Source organism: Malaya genurostris, chromosome 1 (assembly GCF_030247185.1).
Source record: "Malaya genurostris strain Urasoe2022 chromosome 1, Malgen_1.1, whole genome shotgun sequence".
NCBI lineage: Eukaryota > Metazoa > Arthropoda > Insecta > Diptera > Culicidae > Malaya > Malaya genurostris.
In genome coordinates, this window is record NC_080570.1 from 133,919,296 (window position 1) to 133,936,349 (window position 17,054).

General features: G+C 37.0%; 2 protein-coding genes across 5 annotated transcripts in view; one reads left to right on the forward strand and one right to left on the reverse strand.

The window, feature by feature from the left end:
- Nucleotides 1-14,971, forward strand: part of LOC131425815 (protein toll-like) — a 125,734-nt gene extending 110,763 nt beyond the window's left edge. For all 3 annotated transcript variants that reach the window (XM_058588019.1, XM_058588020.1, XM_058588021.1), the window contains 3 exons: nucleotides 10,318-11,866; nucleotides 11,936-13,442; nucleotides 13,515-14,971. In XM_058588019.1, the coding sequence (XP_058444002.1) occupies nucleotides 10,563-11,866; nucleotides 11,936-13,442; nucleotides 13,515-14,075 (3,372 nt within the window). In that variant the 5' untranslated portion in view covers nucleotides 10,318-10,562 and the 3' untranslated portion in view covers nucleotides 14,076-14,971. The remainder of the gene's footprint in view (nucleotides 1-10,317; nucleotides 11,867-11,935; nucleotides 13,443-13,514) is intronic.
- Nucleotides 1-17,054, reverse strand: part of LOC131425818 (cation-independent mannose-6-phosphate receptor) — a 263,633-nt gene that overhangs the window by 229,147 nt on the left and 17,432 nt on the right. The gene's annotated exons all lie outside the window — the stretch shown is intronic.

Genomic DNA, 17,054 nt, shown 5'->3' on the forward strand with positions numbered 1-17,054 from the left:
TATGAGAATATGCGCACTCAATCTGCTCGGAAATTTCTGAACCGATTTTTACAAACTAAGATGCAAATGAAAGGTCTTGAAAAGTTGATCCAGATCCGACTTTTAGTTCCGGTATTACAACGCGATAAGTGAAAAATTTTCAATTTCATGAGTATGTTTTCCAAAGTACATAATGGCGAAACGAGGTGCAATTTTTTATAAAATTTACTGGCCAATACATGTAGTTGGCAGACCTTGTTAGTTAGTGGATATATAAATCTACTTTGGGACTACTAGTCCCCGGTTTCCGCTTCCGAACGCATCGGTAATAGTGAAGAAAAGCTCCAAAAGCGGAACTCACTTCGATTTCTCTGCAACGGTTAAACCGATTTTCACAAATCATGATTGAAATTAAAGCTCTCATTATATTAAAATATACTGTGTAATTTCATCCAGTTCCGGTTCCGAAATTATAGGACAATTAGTATCAAAACTTTCAATCTGTCATACAAAATGATACAAAATCGGTACGTGCTGGTACGGAAGAAGAAAACGCCACCGCCTATCACACAGTGTGCTTAGTTCAATTTTGCATAGCGTGTAGGGTTGCCACATTTAAAAAGAATTTGCTTTGAGAAATCACCAGATCTCGACGTTTCCTGCATTTCTAAGATATATAACATCACAAAACATTTCTTTAGTTTAATTATTTTCACATTTTTGGTGCATATCACCCTGTAATTCCGGAAGCGGAAGTCGGATCTAAATGGTATTCAGGAACTTTATATGGGTCTAAGAGAACTTTCATTTGAATCAAAGTTTGTGAAAATCGGTTTAGCCATACCTGAGAAAAGTGAGTTACTTCATTTCCACATTTTTAATGCATTATTTTCACATTTTTGGTGCATATCACCCTGCAATTCCAATTTTTTCCTAGTCTCGGTATCATATCATGGAAAACTAAATCAGTAAAGGTCAAATTCATTCAAGCTTCAAATAAAACTTGATTTGGAAGGAGAAAAAAAAGAAGGGTGGGTAACGTCAGAGACATAACTGGATGATGTTTATACGAATAAAACTAACATGCGTTTTTCCACACTTTCGAATATCGATAATCATACTAGTTGAAAAATTGTGTGAAATTCAATGGTGCCAACATAAGATGAAACACACACGAGAACAGGAAGTTACAGGGTTGTATCGGGGACAAGACCGATTACGATGGCATTAAAAATGCATTCATATAAGAATGATTCTGTGTGAAATAGTAACTAATTCAATTTAAGGAAATGTATCATTTGGATAATTATAATCTGTTGGTACAAAAGATAAGAGGTTTTATGTTAATTTTGAGTTATTTGTGGTTATCTCATACTACTGAAAATTTTATCATAAAATACTGAACTATTTCCGATGGTATAAAAAAATATTTATTTTGCTGTCTTAAATACAACGAGAGATATTCAGTGAATTTCGGGAAGGCATGCATATTAGGGTTCTACTTACAATCTTAGGAAAACAGCTAATGTTGAGAAACCAGAAGCAGTTTATTCCGCTACTGCTTGATGAATCTTCAAGAAAAAAAACATCAGTTTATTTAGAAAAATGTGCCAAACAAACTGATATCTTTCTTTTGAATTTCCTTTAAAAAATAGCGGAGAAAACTGTTTTTGTGGTTTACTACAATGGTCGTTTTTTAGAGAATGTAAATTGTTTCTTAAAGTATTTACGTCAAAAGAAAAGTGTATACATTCTAAAACTTTGCATGGTCTTCAGTTGAAAGCTGATTGCTTGTAGTCAATATTCCACTCGACCCGTTTTGTCCCATTCAATCATTTGAAGAGCAATGATAAGACAAGAATCAAGCCTGTGAAATTTATACCCGGGCAGTAAAAAGTCCTACGTGTATCAAACTTCATAAAAATATTCTACAAATGAGAAAATTTACATGAAAAAATGGAGCCAGAATCACGAGTAGAAAATATTGTAACTTTACATCGTATAAGGTGCACATAAATGGAGCGTCGTATTTCACTCAAATTTACATTCAAGAACATGTAAAATTGTGTGATTCAAAAATGAAAATTGCACACGTTAAGTAGTTATTAATTGCATCGTTTGTAGAATTACGTCACTTGTAAAATTCATAACTTTGTTCTGTGTACAACCAAATATTTTCACATGTAAATTCCTTTATCATTTCGCACAGCAAGATTCGAACCTGCACCAGGTACAAAATGACAAAAAAAAGCAATGGTTTTGTTTCAAAATCGAAAGATTTAGTAGAGCTATTATTTAATATTCGATACACAAACAGTAAACGATTGTCTGTCCGTTCCAGGAGATAATGCTTTCTTTCCCTTATCGGGTCTCGTCTTGTATGAGCAGCGTACGTTCATAACGCTGTTATTGAAGAATAAGCCCATACCCATATCATAGCGTTGATAGCTTACAATTCAACTACGTCTTGACGCATTTTGATTAGCATCCTGCTTGAATCCGGGACTATCCCGGCGAACGTCAGGCGAACGTCAGTAGTTGAAGCTGGGGTTAAATAAATAGACAAAAAAGGAAAAAATGTTGGTTAGTTTGTGTATTACACAAACCTATGAATAGCGGCTAACTCACGACACTTTAAAACAGTCTACGGTCACGAAGCTTGTAGCAATAAACAATGCTGAAGATCATCGGCGTGGGATGGTTTATAGTGTATAGGTACTATAACCTAGCTGATGTGCCGAACGACATTGTACTTCGATGCAAAACTTGAAACTGTTCAAAAAAATAGAAAAAATTTTACGTCTTCTTAGCGGTCGATGTTGAACTGCTAGGTGAGATAATCATTCACCATGAACTGTCATGCCCTAGCGAGTCGAAGACGAAAACTACAATAAATTACGAAACAATGACATTGTCTGTGGTGTATCTATTAATTCAGAATCCTGACATCATAGACGTCTTTGTTTTATCAATAAAATAGAAATCCAGATCTAGAAAATGTAAAATTTAGCACTACTATGAGTGATACTTCCAAATTCATTGCAGTGTAGTGTCTAATCTGGTGTCTCCGATGATAGTTTCCTTGATGCATGTTATATTTCCATCAATCACACCTGAATGCACCATAGAATTGCAAATGTTTCAAACTCCGGGTTGAGAATGGGTTCCGTAAATGTTGTTGTATGTAGATGAAACGACTTGTACTATTATCAGCACACAAAAAGCATGCATAAGATCATTTCACAATCGTGTGAGGAAAGCACGTGAATCCGACATCTGCTCAGAATGTCTCTGTTTCATCAAGATATACCGAAGTCGAATGGCTCTTTTAGTAGAATATCGGTACCAATGCAGAGTGTCAATACACAGTGGGTAAATAATCACCCTACAGTCAAGTCCCCACGGGTAGCTATTATATTAAATAATCTTCAAACCCGACTACTACCCTTTTCTGCTCCACAGGCAAGAAATCTGATCCGGACCGCATTGCCAGGATTTTATCAAAATTGTAGCATAAATATTAAATGTTATTACAGCACAATTTCCTACCCGTAAAACGTTCCCTTACTGGGTAGTACTTCTCGTACGAGCCTAGCGCCGTTTAAAGGTGCGTTTCACACGATTCGACATCGTCAGCGTAACGCAAAACTTACAACTAGACTGCAAAATATAACAATACATGATGTCATTTTAAAGTTAGGAAAATTAGGGCCAAACGTTAGAATTCCATTGTTGACAGAAGTCACCATATCGTGTGATCGTTCCTTAAAGCGTCTGCCGGAACAATCTTTCCTCCCCGTTGGTTGTATTTGTATAGCTGGGTGAGGTGGGTGCTATAGGTGCTGCTAGGCAAGGAAGGAAATCCAATTCTGCTCTGATACACGGATGAATCTCGTTTGGCGATGTGATAATGGTGTTGATGATAGTGCGTCGATTAGGTAGCTCCTTGCAGGCTTCATTGGATCGGATTTCTGTGTTGCAAAGGGGGTTCGAATTGCGAGAAAACTTTTGTTTCACGTACGAGAAAGCGGAAAGGATTTCTAGTGCGGGCTTTTGTAGCACTACTGTTCTGTTCTGTTGATTATGTTTGCACCCACAAGCAATAATAACGATCCTGGCTTGATTCCCATTATAATACTAAATGAATTGATTTATTTTACTCGTGACCTAATCTACTTTTCAGGTACAAATCCAATTTTGAAAACAATTGAATCATTTTATTGGTATATTATGTTCTCTGCTGCTTAGAAGGATTCAGACTTTCCCATCTTTGTCATTTTAAATAAATTCACTGCAACCAAACTACCTTTCAATGAATAATACGGGTTTTCATGGGATAATGAAAACAACAAAACGATCGAGCCTGAAATCAATTGCTTCATCTCACTTTCTGATCGACATCTTATCGCATGGCCGAGCGTTGTCATGATTGAAAATTATGACCTCATATCTTCACTTTGAACGTCTTAGTGTGACTAAGTACAATATTGCTTCGATAGTTTCAGCAGAATTTCGTCCATAAAACATCGTCGTTCGATGTGCCTCAGCTTTAACTCTAACGGCACTCAATTTTCAATATTTTGTATAAACCCCTCAATGCTTCTAGACCCAGCGAAATGACTTTTTGTGTCACATTTCATGGCATCTGACACGAATATTTCGTGAAACCTCGTCTTCTAAAATGTCAGGTTTTCCTGATTTTTTTTCATCTTCAAAATAAAAGAAAACTTCGTTTTGTACCGCTTTAACCACTCACTACACGTCGATACGCTAAAATATTCAACCATAAAAGTTTCCTGAAGCAAATTATGAACCCAAGTCGCACTTTTTTTCCATTTCTGAAACATAGAATCCCCTCTTCCTGTAAGCGGCGTCTATTTGGCACAAAACTTGCCATGATTTTTCCGGAAAAAAATATGCGACACCGTCAGAAGAGCACAAACATAATGACAAAGATTCAAGCTGTCAAAAAGACATTTCTGTCCAAAATTAACTTGTAGCATCATCTTTTGTGATGACGCTGGAACTGTGACCAAACACTGCTTAGTCTGCCCAGTAGGTAGACTATTTTTGGTCTGGATTTTGAAGTAATGTTATTTCCTCTGTTTCGTTTTCCATTGGATAATTGCACTGGATAAAAAAAATGGTTCCAGGTGGTACGGATTTCATGTGATGTCTCGAAATAAAACGAGGTTAAAATTCCACGTGTAGACTCGGGTCAGCTAGAACAGTTGGATTCTTCTTTGAATCAAATATATCTTATATTTTAGATTGTTTCGGACAACACAACCGAAATGTCCTTTCCATACAAATTTCTTTCAACCGTTATTTTAGTTCATGTGTAGTGGCATTAACGGATGTCGGAATGTCGCGCGATTAATCAAGCAACCGAATAATAACTCCGATAATCGACTGAAATTTAATCGATTAGTTTGAAACTAACATTCGTATAGTCGAACAATCCGACATCCCTAGTGGTATCATCATTGTATCTACTCGCAGAATTTTACATGACCTGGTTTCACTTAAATTTCATTTCAAAATAAACGGTGGTTTTTAAGCGATATAGGATTCAATTAAAAAAAAAACAAAAAAATGAAAAAAATGATTAAATCTTTATTGGAATAAATAGAAGATCCACAGCAAACAGTGACTTTTTTTGGAATGCATTGCTCTTGCAGTGCTTCTGGCTGGTCTTCACACCAGATGCGATAATTTTGCTTGTTGGCATATTCATTGAACCAGAAACCAGAGCTTCATCGCTTTTTTAAATAAAATCTCAGTGCCTATTTATGATTAAATTATAGACCAAACGACGATTTATGATTAAATTTTAGACCGAACTGAACAAGTTTGACAATGGCACAAGACACGATTCACGTGTGATCTGTCAAAAACTGTGTTGCCAAACATCCAAAAGCCTTTAGTATTATGAATCTATCAATTACTTTTCCCTCAGTGTACAACAAATACAATAGTAAATCAATAAAAGCTTACAAACCACCAATACATGTTTATGGCCACACAATATAAACCGAAATAAGTACGCGAAATTTGATTCCAATTAGATTCCAATTGGGTTTTACTGTCGCTTCTGCGCATGGTAAATTAAAACGGCACACTTTCTAATGGTCCTCCCACACAAGTTTCCGGACAGTTCAAATGAACCTAGAACTAAATGAATACACGCTAGTACAAATTTACTCCCAAGTGAGCAAAATAATGGAATATAATGATATCATCTTCAAACATGAAATTTTATTGATCGTTCTATCGATTCCAATTAAGATTTCATCAATATTCTCAAATTTTCGTTTTATTTATACATACATTAGATTACTTCTTGCAGTTCAGTGCGTTATCATTATCGGTTTTTTTTTTCATTATACGTTTATTTCATAGGCAATATACATAAGTTTTTCTTCGCCGTGGCATCAACAATACATAGTACTTTGAACCTAATACATTTCGAATATCATATTAGTATGTTGGTATTCATTAATTATCGGAATATTCTAATGAAAGAATACATCGTTTTTCATAGCCGTTTCTAGATCCGGTTTTTGAAAACACGAATCATCAATCATAGATGTTTCCAATAGAAATTGTTTGGTTTCAATTATGCTAAGTGAGACGTCTAACATAAGAAAATCAAAATCATTCAACTTTGACTCCAAACCGGTCAAAGGGAAACGGTTTTGAATCACTTTCTTGTGCTTTCCATTTAAAACAATGATTTCAACTATAAATCCATGCATATAAACATTACCGAAAAAGAATTTCTTTATTTGAGTGCAAGTAACTCAAATTCTGAGTTGAACTCATTCAAATTTCGAGTCTGAGAAACCAAAAGTTATTATTTATTATTTTTCAGTATAGAATTGATTTTTTTCCCTTTATGGGCTACTCTGGCCGAGGGGGGTTTTTCAGTATAGAATTGAATTATAAAGAAAAAATATTTTAAAATCGTTTTTCAACATTTGGTAAATAAAATGTGAATAAAAATCAAGTTCTGAATTAAATTACAGAACAAAATTCACAATAATATAATATGCTTATCATAAAATTAGACCGATGAAATATTTTTGTAACTTTCATAAGACTATCTCATGAATATCTTGAGTAAAAGTGTAGACAAATTTCCCCTTTACATCGTAACAAAACTTATGGAATACATTTAAAATTTCTGAAAACTATAATTCGTTAGACTTTCCTTGATCATTTTGCCTGAGTGTAACATTAGCAAGAGGCCTGAATTTAAAAAATATATCATAGAAAAACGACCATAAGAATATATTTTAATATATTGTTATAAACCATTCAATGAATTTGAAAAGCCTTTTTACAACTGAATATATAGGTTGTTAATTGTCGTAACAATTGAGATTACTAAATTGTTCGCAAATTTTTTTCGTTAAATGTACAGTTGGCCTATTATTCAGAATACTACTAATACAAGAAATACAATTGCAAATTATAAGAACAATATATTGTATCGTTAGGAATAGAATAAATCGTTATCAAGATACGATAAAATGTTTTGAATCCCATAGATCCAATTGTGAAGCAATTGTTTCTGCTATGTAATTAATGGTTTGTTTTTTGATTACTAATAGTAACTTACTATATACCCTTTCCACATGTTGGTATCGGAATTTCTATACCTTAAATATTAGGATATACGTCTATAAAGCGATTATCGTTTTTTAGAACAGTAAGCTAGGAAGCCGAATACGAATTTTGAAGCGATTACTTCTATGACATTACCTACCTGAATTTTCTTATTATATGCTGCCTTTAGATGCATTTGATTGGGTAACGAGTTGTCCGATTATTTCTTCAAAATGAATTCTATCATCACATTCATAAGTTCGACGAAAATTAAACCAAAATAACACAAAACCTGTCTAGCAAAACATGCAGTGTACAAAATCTACACTGATGCATAAAACTATAAAAACACTGCAGGTGTTTTTTTTTTTGAGAAAATGGCCAATAAGCAACATTATTTTGGAAAAGGAATTAGTTTTTTGACGAACATGACATAACCTCACAAGCTAAGCTGGATGAACATCGTTTGATAGCTATCAATGGTTTGATTACATGTTCATTCCGTATTAGAGATGGGCAATCCGTTCCCGAACGGTTCAAAAGAACTAGTTCTTCTTGAAGAATTAGTGAACGAAAGTTCCTTGTTGAAGAACGATAGTTCTCTAGTCTTTTAAAAAAAAGTTATTCAATTGTATTCATTTTACATTCCATTAACAGCTCCAGTTAGATTTAGTGAAATAAAAGTTTTTTAATACTATAAGAAAGTGTATTATTAAATGCAGTAGAAATTGTAAGAACGATTGCTGCTTTAAATACATGCAAAAAACGACATTGCATTTCGTGACTAACGAAATATAATTATTTGCTCTCGTATGGGTTTCGCAGGAAGCAATTCACGAGTTCGTTAGTAATGTCATCTTGCAACACCTAATTGTGTTCCCTGTCATTCCAATGGAAACAAACCATCGATAACTGTCAGAAATGAATTTGATTCTTCAACAGTGTGTGATTTGTGGCATCATCGTGCGAAACCTAACTAGTTTTTTCACTAGGACAGAACCTGACAACTTGCTTCCTTTTCCAGAAAAACATGTATAAGAAGATTGCTCCGGTTGCTCCCTGTTATAAATTATGCATCCCTCGCGACCACTGTTGCCAAAAAAGATAGTTTTGTATTCTAAAAATCTAATATGCGGTTATTTATCAATTTAAAACATTTGGACAAATCTGTATGAAATGTTCAAAACGACGAATGTAACAATGAGAGATTCTCTTTGTTTTCTTTCTCTTTCGATTATAACGGTACTCTTAGCGATCCTTCACTCCAATTATTTACCGATAATAATAACTAAAGTTATCATCTTTGAATATGCACTGAATAAATTATCAAAAAAAGCAGGAATATTCCGCAATAATCGAAAGAGAAAGTAAACAAAGAAAATCTTTCATTGTCACATTCGTCATTTTGAACATTTTATACAGAAATGTTATATCGACCGAAAATATAGCTCTGAATTCACTTTGATCCGATGTTTGTTTTAAAGAAATCGTTTGGTTAAAAAAGTTTAATAACATTTTTCATGAACACTTATTTTTGGACAATTAATGTTTACGACTCTATTACCTAAGTATCTAACATATACAATTTGAAAAATACTAACAAAGATAAGTATCTAAAGATCTTGTAGTATTCTCAAGTATAACTAACATAATCCATATCCATATCACTTCGTGATTTCAAGTTTCTCATTGTATCATCCAGTAATTGTTAAAACTGTTCAAAGGTAGACAGGAAATGTTAAATGGCTTAAAGGTTGACAAGAATTAAAAACAAATTGACCTTAAATCCAATTGAAATTAATAATTTGAAAAGGAAGAAATACAAGAAAAGTAAAACATTTTTACCGACAATACAGACAACCCTTTTTATACCACCCTCTAGGTTCTGTAAGATGACATCACAAATAAACTCGCGATGAATAAAGTTTACGTTTGACATGTACCGGTGGTTTGTTTACATTTCCATCGACACATATTCAAAAAAGAATGAACACGTAAAAAATCCACCGTTAGCTGTCAAATGATGTTCAATCACTGAATTTTGTGAGGTTATGTCATGTTCGTGTTAAACCTAACTTAATTGTAATGTTATAATAAATAAAATTGAACGTCGTAGAAAATGTGTACACAAATTATGGGTTTGAAGTACATTTTAATGTTGATTTCGACTAAATTGTTGCTCCTGGTGTAGAAAATCGGAAAAAATTAAGATCCTCAAATTTGCATCATTGGAAATGTATAACTTTAGAATTTAGAATAAAACAATAACTTTAGGCAATCGAAAAACTTAGAAACTCTGCTGAAGAATATTTCAACAGGTATGCGTGAATATATTGAACAAATCCTCCAGTAAATATTCGAATTTCGTATAAATTAATGTAAAATAGTCAATTGATGTGTAACATGTTTCACACCACTGCAAAAATTGGTATAAAATAATGCAATTTAAGAGCACTGTACCTGAACTAATGAATCTAAAAAGCAACCACAAATTATCATGCAATGATGAATAATTTTAATATAATTTTCTCAGCTCTGGGTTACTACGATTTGTGTATAAAACAAGTTAAAAAATCACCTACTAGATTCGTTTTCTTATAATCGTTCACTTCTGCCACGAACCGATACCAGCTACCTACCGATTGCATTCTTTACCTACTGCAGTACAGCCGCATTGTTCCAACCGCTGGGTAACTAATAATTTTGGTTTTCTTTTTCTATTTACAGCAGACACTAGCCGTCACAGTTACATATATAATCGGGCCGGCCAACCGTGAAGCAAGAGAGACTAAGCAGCATGCTGACACCGCTCGGATCGTTGCAGCAACGTTACGAATTTTGTTGAATTATCATAAAATTCATCAGTGCATAACGGTCCGAGATTTATCAACACCTGGGTGTACAGTTTCATCCTAGGTGCAGCACCGACTACACCCTGAACTAACGGGGCCCCCCAAACAAGCCAGGCCACGATGGAAACCGTACAAGTGGCACTACTTCTGGTAGCAGCGTTACTTACGCACAATTTGGTAAACTCATTTCCGCAGCATTACGATTACGTGATAGGAGCGGACTACGTTGGCGGAGGAGCTACCGGATCGAACACGAGTGGAGCATCGTCAGGCGGCAGTCGAGGCAGTAATGGTAAAGAGGAACGCTTCACTTGCCCGGAGCCAACCCCGACCAGTGATTGCAGTTGCATGTATGCCAGCACCGATTACGAGATTCAATGTCCCGTGATTAATCCGGAAATTACGGTGAAAATCAAACCGGGAATGTACGCCCAGATACAGTGCTACGAGAAACATGAGTTCAGTGAGATGCCCACGTTGAATGTCGGTAATACTACCCAGGTGAAGATTATACACTGCCCGCTGCCACCCCGCAAATCCATCCGGCAGTTCGTCAGTTTTCTTGGTGTGAAACACGTGAAGGATTTTTGGTATCAGAACTACGGCAAAGATCTAGGCGTTCGTCTCGTTCGGCAGCACTTTGAAGGTATGCAGGATTTGGAGAAGCTTTTCCTCAGTTCCGGAATCGAAGATATCCAACCGGATCTGTTTGCCGATCTGCCGAATCTCAGATGGTTGATATTACGCAGCAACCATGTTAAACTCTTGCATAATGTATTCGATAATCTCACAAACCTGGTCATACTGGAACTGGGAGCCAACCAGATCACCGAGCTTGAACCAGGCTTGTTCAAGAACCAAAGAAAACTTCGTCACTTGAATCTTTGGCGCAACCAGCTTCGTAACATCACTAGGGAATCATTCCGCGGGGCCGAGACTCTACAAGAGCTGGATCTTTCCGTTAATGCCATCGAATCGCTCAACCCGGACGTGTTCACTTTGCTGCCGGATTTGACCGTGCTAAATCTAGGATTCAATCGGTTTCCAGCTCTACCAGAGAATCTTCTGTCCGACAATCGCAATCTCAAAGAGTTCAAATTCATCAACAATCAAGGCCCTCTGCAAACCTTGCCGGAAAACTTCCTGAGCAATCTGCCCCAACTGAAAACTGTAATACTCAACCGGTGCAGCTTTACACATCTTCCTGCCTCACTATTCCGCGGTTCCAGCGATATCACACATATGGATCTCAGCTACAATCAACTCAGCTCCGTGCCGAAACAGCTTCTCAGGGATCAGCTGCGGCTGCAAGATTTGAACCTAGCCTACAACGAACTAGAGATGATTCCCGATGGGTTGTTCGAAAATACCAAGGAGCTTCTAACACTGCAGCTGTCCAACAATCGGCTGTATAATTTATCAGCGTAAGTATTTCGAAAAAAAACTCAATAATATTCTATTTGATATAAATGTTTTATTTTTTTCTGTTTCAGTCTTATATTTTCTTCCCTGGAAAAACTTACCGTGCTAAACATCGACAACAATCATCTGCACGTGATCGACAAGCTCACGTTCAGTGGAACCATCGCGCTGGAAAAACTCTACATGCAGAACAATCGGCTATCGTTCAACGAGTTGAGTTTCGTTATGCAGGAACTGGACATCACCGACAGTGACGGTACACCGTTCCAGTACCTGAACAATCTTCGTGTGCTGAATCTGCGCAACAATAGCATCACAACAATCTTCCGCGATTGGAACTACAACACGCTGAAGCTGCGCGAACTAGATCTCAGCTACAACAACATCTCGACATTGTCCTATCTGAGTCTACAGTTCGTATCCGAAGACATCCGGGTTAACCTTTCGCACAATCGCATCACGGAAATCGACCTGAAGGATATGGAACCGCTTATAACGTCGCAACGTCAGCAGAGCGAAGACGGAAAGATCCGGGTAGATGTGAACAACAATCCGCTGAACTGCAACTGTGTCATCTTCACCTTCGTTCAGTACTTACTGAATGAACTGGATAGGGCTGTGTATCAACGTATTCAGTTTTCGGCCGACAACCTAAGCTGCATGGAACCGGAGGAACACAAAGGGACACAAGTTATGCAGTTGCAAACCAAAGATCTCCTCTGTCAACTGGATCAACCCGGCACGGAAATCAAACGTTGCCCGGCCAAATGCAGCTGTTTCGTACGACCGGTGGATCGTGGTGTCATTGTGAACTGTACTCGGCAAGGGTTGGTCGAGGTGCCGCCACTGCCGCAACCAGCCATGTTCGGGTTCAACTTCCTCGAGTTACACATCGAGGAAAACAACATCACCAAACTGCCGACGGAAAGTCTTGCCGGATACGCTAGAGTTGCCGAACTGTACGCTACCGGCAATGGCATCACTGTATTGGAACCGGAGAATCTTCCCACCAGTTTGCGGATATTGGATCTGACCAAAAATAAGTTAACCATGTTGAATCATTCCGTCGTGGAAGCGTTGAACAATAGCAAGCAATTGGCAAGTTTACAGCTTTCGGACAACCGGTGGCGCTGTGATTGTGCTTCGTCACAGTTTCTGAATTTCGTACAACAAAATCACAAAAAGGTTGTAGATATCGGGCAAGTAACCTGTGAAGATGGTCGGACGTTCGATTCGATTACGGTTAGCATTCTCTGCAATGAAAATACCACCACCATCATCGCCGTCAGTATTATTCTGTCGATCGTGGGTCTTCTGATTGGACTGTTCACGGTGCTGTACTTTGCCTATCAAACGGAGATCAAGGTTTATATGTTCACGCATAACATTTTCATGTGGTTGGTATCGGAAGAGGATCTAGACAAGGACAAACTGTACGATGCGTTTATTTCCTACTCCCACAAAGATGAGGAATTCATTACGGAACATCTGGTGCCGACACTGGAGAAGGAACCAATGAATTTCAAGACTTGTTGGCACGTTCGCGATTGGATGCCGGGAGAGTTGATTCCAACACAGGTGAGTTATCAACTGGCATCGATATTATTTCGGACATTGTATATTAATTGAGCTACCTTTTTCTGCTTCTAGATCACGAAATCCGTAGACGACTCACGCCGAACCATCGTAGTACTTTCAGCAAACTTCCTGGAATCAGGCTGGGGTCGCATGGAATTCCGTACTGCACACCTCAATTCAATGGCCGAAAAGCGTGTGCGAGTGATTGTAATCCTCTACGGTGACATCGGTGATATCGAGGAACTGGACTCGGAAGTAAAGGCATATCTCAAGATGAATACCTACGTGAAATGGGGTGATCCGTGGTTCTGGGATAAACTGCGCTATGCTATGCCACATCCTCCGGCCGTCAGAGGACTCAAGAACAAGGGTTTGGTCAAGAACCATATCAAGAGCTCCGTCGATGACAAACTAGAACTGATCAAACCTGTCCCTGTTACTCCTCCTCCATTGACTACTCCGCCGGCAGAAATGAACGGACAAATAACCCCACCGTTTACCATCTCCAATGGCAAAGTGATGAACGGAAACGGCTACCACGCCAACGGGCACATAATGAATGGGCATATCACCAATGGTCACGTAAACGGTGCCTTCATGATAAACAGCAATGCCAAACAAAGTGACGTGTAGCTGGCCGTTTCCAACGTTGTCGATTTTGGGAAACAATTGAATCACTGGCAGTAGTAAAAACCGCTGAAACCAAACCAAGAATCAGACTGAATTGATGCGTGAGATTAGAGGCACACCTTATGTCGACAGCATAACTGTACTCTGCACAATAGTTGGACCCTTAAATCACGAAAGCGATAATTTGACATGTGATAAAATTTAGGCACACGAAAAATACAAGTGCTGTACAGTAAACCACGTATATCGAAAAGTGTTTATAAGAACCAAACATATCCCCACACCTACGACACAGTTGGGTACAGAGTGTAATCTCACCAATTCCACTAAATATCTTTAACGAATCTGAGGCTTCTACACTAGGAAGAAGCCATAGTGCAAAATGCGAGCTTCTGAATGGAAACGGAAACACAAATCAACGATGAGCCTTTTGTACATAGATGACAAAAAAAGCCTTATTTATTTCGTATAACTATCCCACTTTCGGTGACGTAGCGAAACGTTACATAAATGTCCTGCTGTTAAGTAAATGTTAATATCCTGTGTAATATCCTAACAACACCGAATTGTGGTACACCGCATCCTCCTTGTGCGTAATGTGCAGATACGTGAAAAATGCACGTACGAAAATCGCCACACTATAGGCGTAGTAACTATGTTAGGTAATGCCAGAGAATTATTTTCTTTAATTTGTTTGTGTAAGTATAGTATAGTGAACGTGATTGTTTGTTAACCGTAAGCTACCTTTGTAGGACAACAGATTTAGCTTTAGTAGTTCGATTTTAATACGGAACAAGTATCTGATCTTATCCAAATATTGTAGCAATATAAAGACGAGTTTCAAGAGCAGTGAAACGGATGTTCTATGGATGAATAAACATGTACATTTTTAAAACAGATGGTGTTACTTTTTTTTCTACTGGTAGTCCTGAACAGCCGAAACTTTGATCGAGTAGGTCCTTGAGTCGTACCAGTTGCATTTCATAGTCCCGCTAAACTCCCGTTACACGCGCTCAAGAGGATCGTAAGACCGTCAGTTTTGATTAGTATGCCACCAAGTTTTTCATGAAATGAGGAAAACAAACGCAAAACGTAAAATCATTCTTCATCACGATAATGCAAGCTGTCACACATCGACTCAAATAACCGAATATTTGAGCACCCGCCGTATAGTACTAACTTGGCATCTAACGACTTCTATTTGTTCCCTTCTGTGAATAATAAACTTCGTGGAGAGTGATTCAATACTTCAGAAGAAGCTGTTGAAGTGTCCTAAAACTATTCTTTCGGGGACCTCAAGAAGAGTGGAAAATGGTTTATGAAAATTGGTTCAAGCGTATGCAAATTTGTATTGATCATGTAGGAAATATTTTGAAAAACAATAATTCCATTTTCGATCAAGTATAATACTGTTTTCATTTTTAGGCTAGATACATAATCAACAACCCTCGTATCCAACAGTGATCACTTTTGACATGGCTTGGTTTGGTTTGAAACTTGGCCAAGTAACGGAGAATCGAACTCGACTATCTCCCACAAAGTTATTGAGTGAAATGGAAAATCTTCATCTAACTCCTACCAATAAAACCAGTAAAAACAGGTTTTAATCGAGTGTAAGAGCGTATGGGAAATCCCTAACTAATTTATCTTCGGTGACTCCTTGAAACAATAGCTTCTTATCCCAACAGCCAGATTAATGGCATATGATAAATTTTATCAAATTGATAACAAACGTGGTGCACAGTGGGAAGTGAAACCTGATACTTGCCAACATTGAACTTCAACATCCGCATAACACTAGGAGTTTTTCTTGGTGATGTTTCAAGTGCACGAAAGCTGTTTTGTGTGTTCCTGATCACTTCATATAATGCATGTGTGTCTGTATATGTGCTGTCAAGATCAGAGATTACTGGACCGATTTTGATCAAAAAAGTCACAAATGAAAAATCTGCCCGTCACCCTGAACGGTATTGAATGGTTTTGAGATCGGTTGTTTATTTTTTGAGTTATACGAAGTTTTATGTCGAAATGTTCAGTTTTTTTTGACAATATCTGTCACTATTGCCTTTGAAAACAGAATATGTTTTTACTACTGCTGTATCCAATTGTTTCTAAACACCAATAGATTGTGAACAGCATCCTTTTTCATATTTTACCTCGTTTCTCGTGTTCGGTCTAAACGATGGAAAAAATCATCATTTCTGCGAATTTTTTCCAGAATTATCGTTCAACAAAATAAATTCGAATGTTTTGCATGATAACAAACATCATTCGAACAATATTTTGTATTTTTTTCGTGGGAAAATATTTTTTTCTAGACCCCAACGTTTCTGTTTGCTTTTTTTCAAATTAATTCAATTTTTGGTGGTTGTTCAAAGTGAAAACTACGATTTTCCACGAAACAAAAAGCCATTTTGTAGCTGTTAATCCTCCCCAAAGTAACAAACAACAAAAACGGAAAACTTTGGGGTCTGGTTTTTTTATATGAAGAAAGTGTGTGCAAAATTTGAAAACAATTGGTGCAGTAGTTTTTGAATGGCGATGGACGCGGACTTTCGAAACCTGCTTTCGAGGAAAACGTGTTTAAAGGTTTTTGTCTATAAAATCAATGGAAACAATTAATTACTCCAGGGAGCCCGTAGGGTCAAACATTTTCAAAAAATCATATTTTTTCTTTTATAATTTATTATAACGAAACATTTCAAGAATGTTTTGTCAAGTTTTGAAGTCAATCAAAGTAGAAATCTTGCGCCTGTGCGCCGAGCTCTTGCTTCTTCGTAAAATGAGATAGCCATAGATAAAGGTCAATAACTTCCAGAGTTTCGTTCCAATAGGCTTGAAAATTATACAGAAAATTCTTCAGATGTTTTACTATAAGAAAATATAAAGAAAATAATAAATGATTTTTCAAAAGTGTTAGACCCTATCCGCCCCTTAAGGTGCCATACAGAATTGGTAAATTCTATCCAATTCTTATAACCG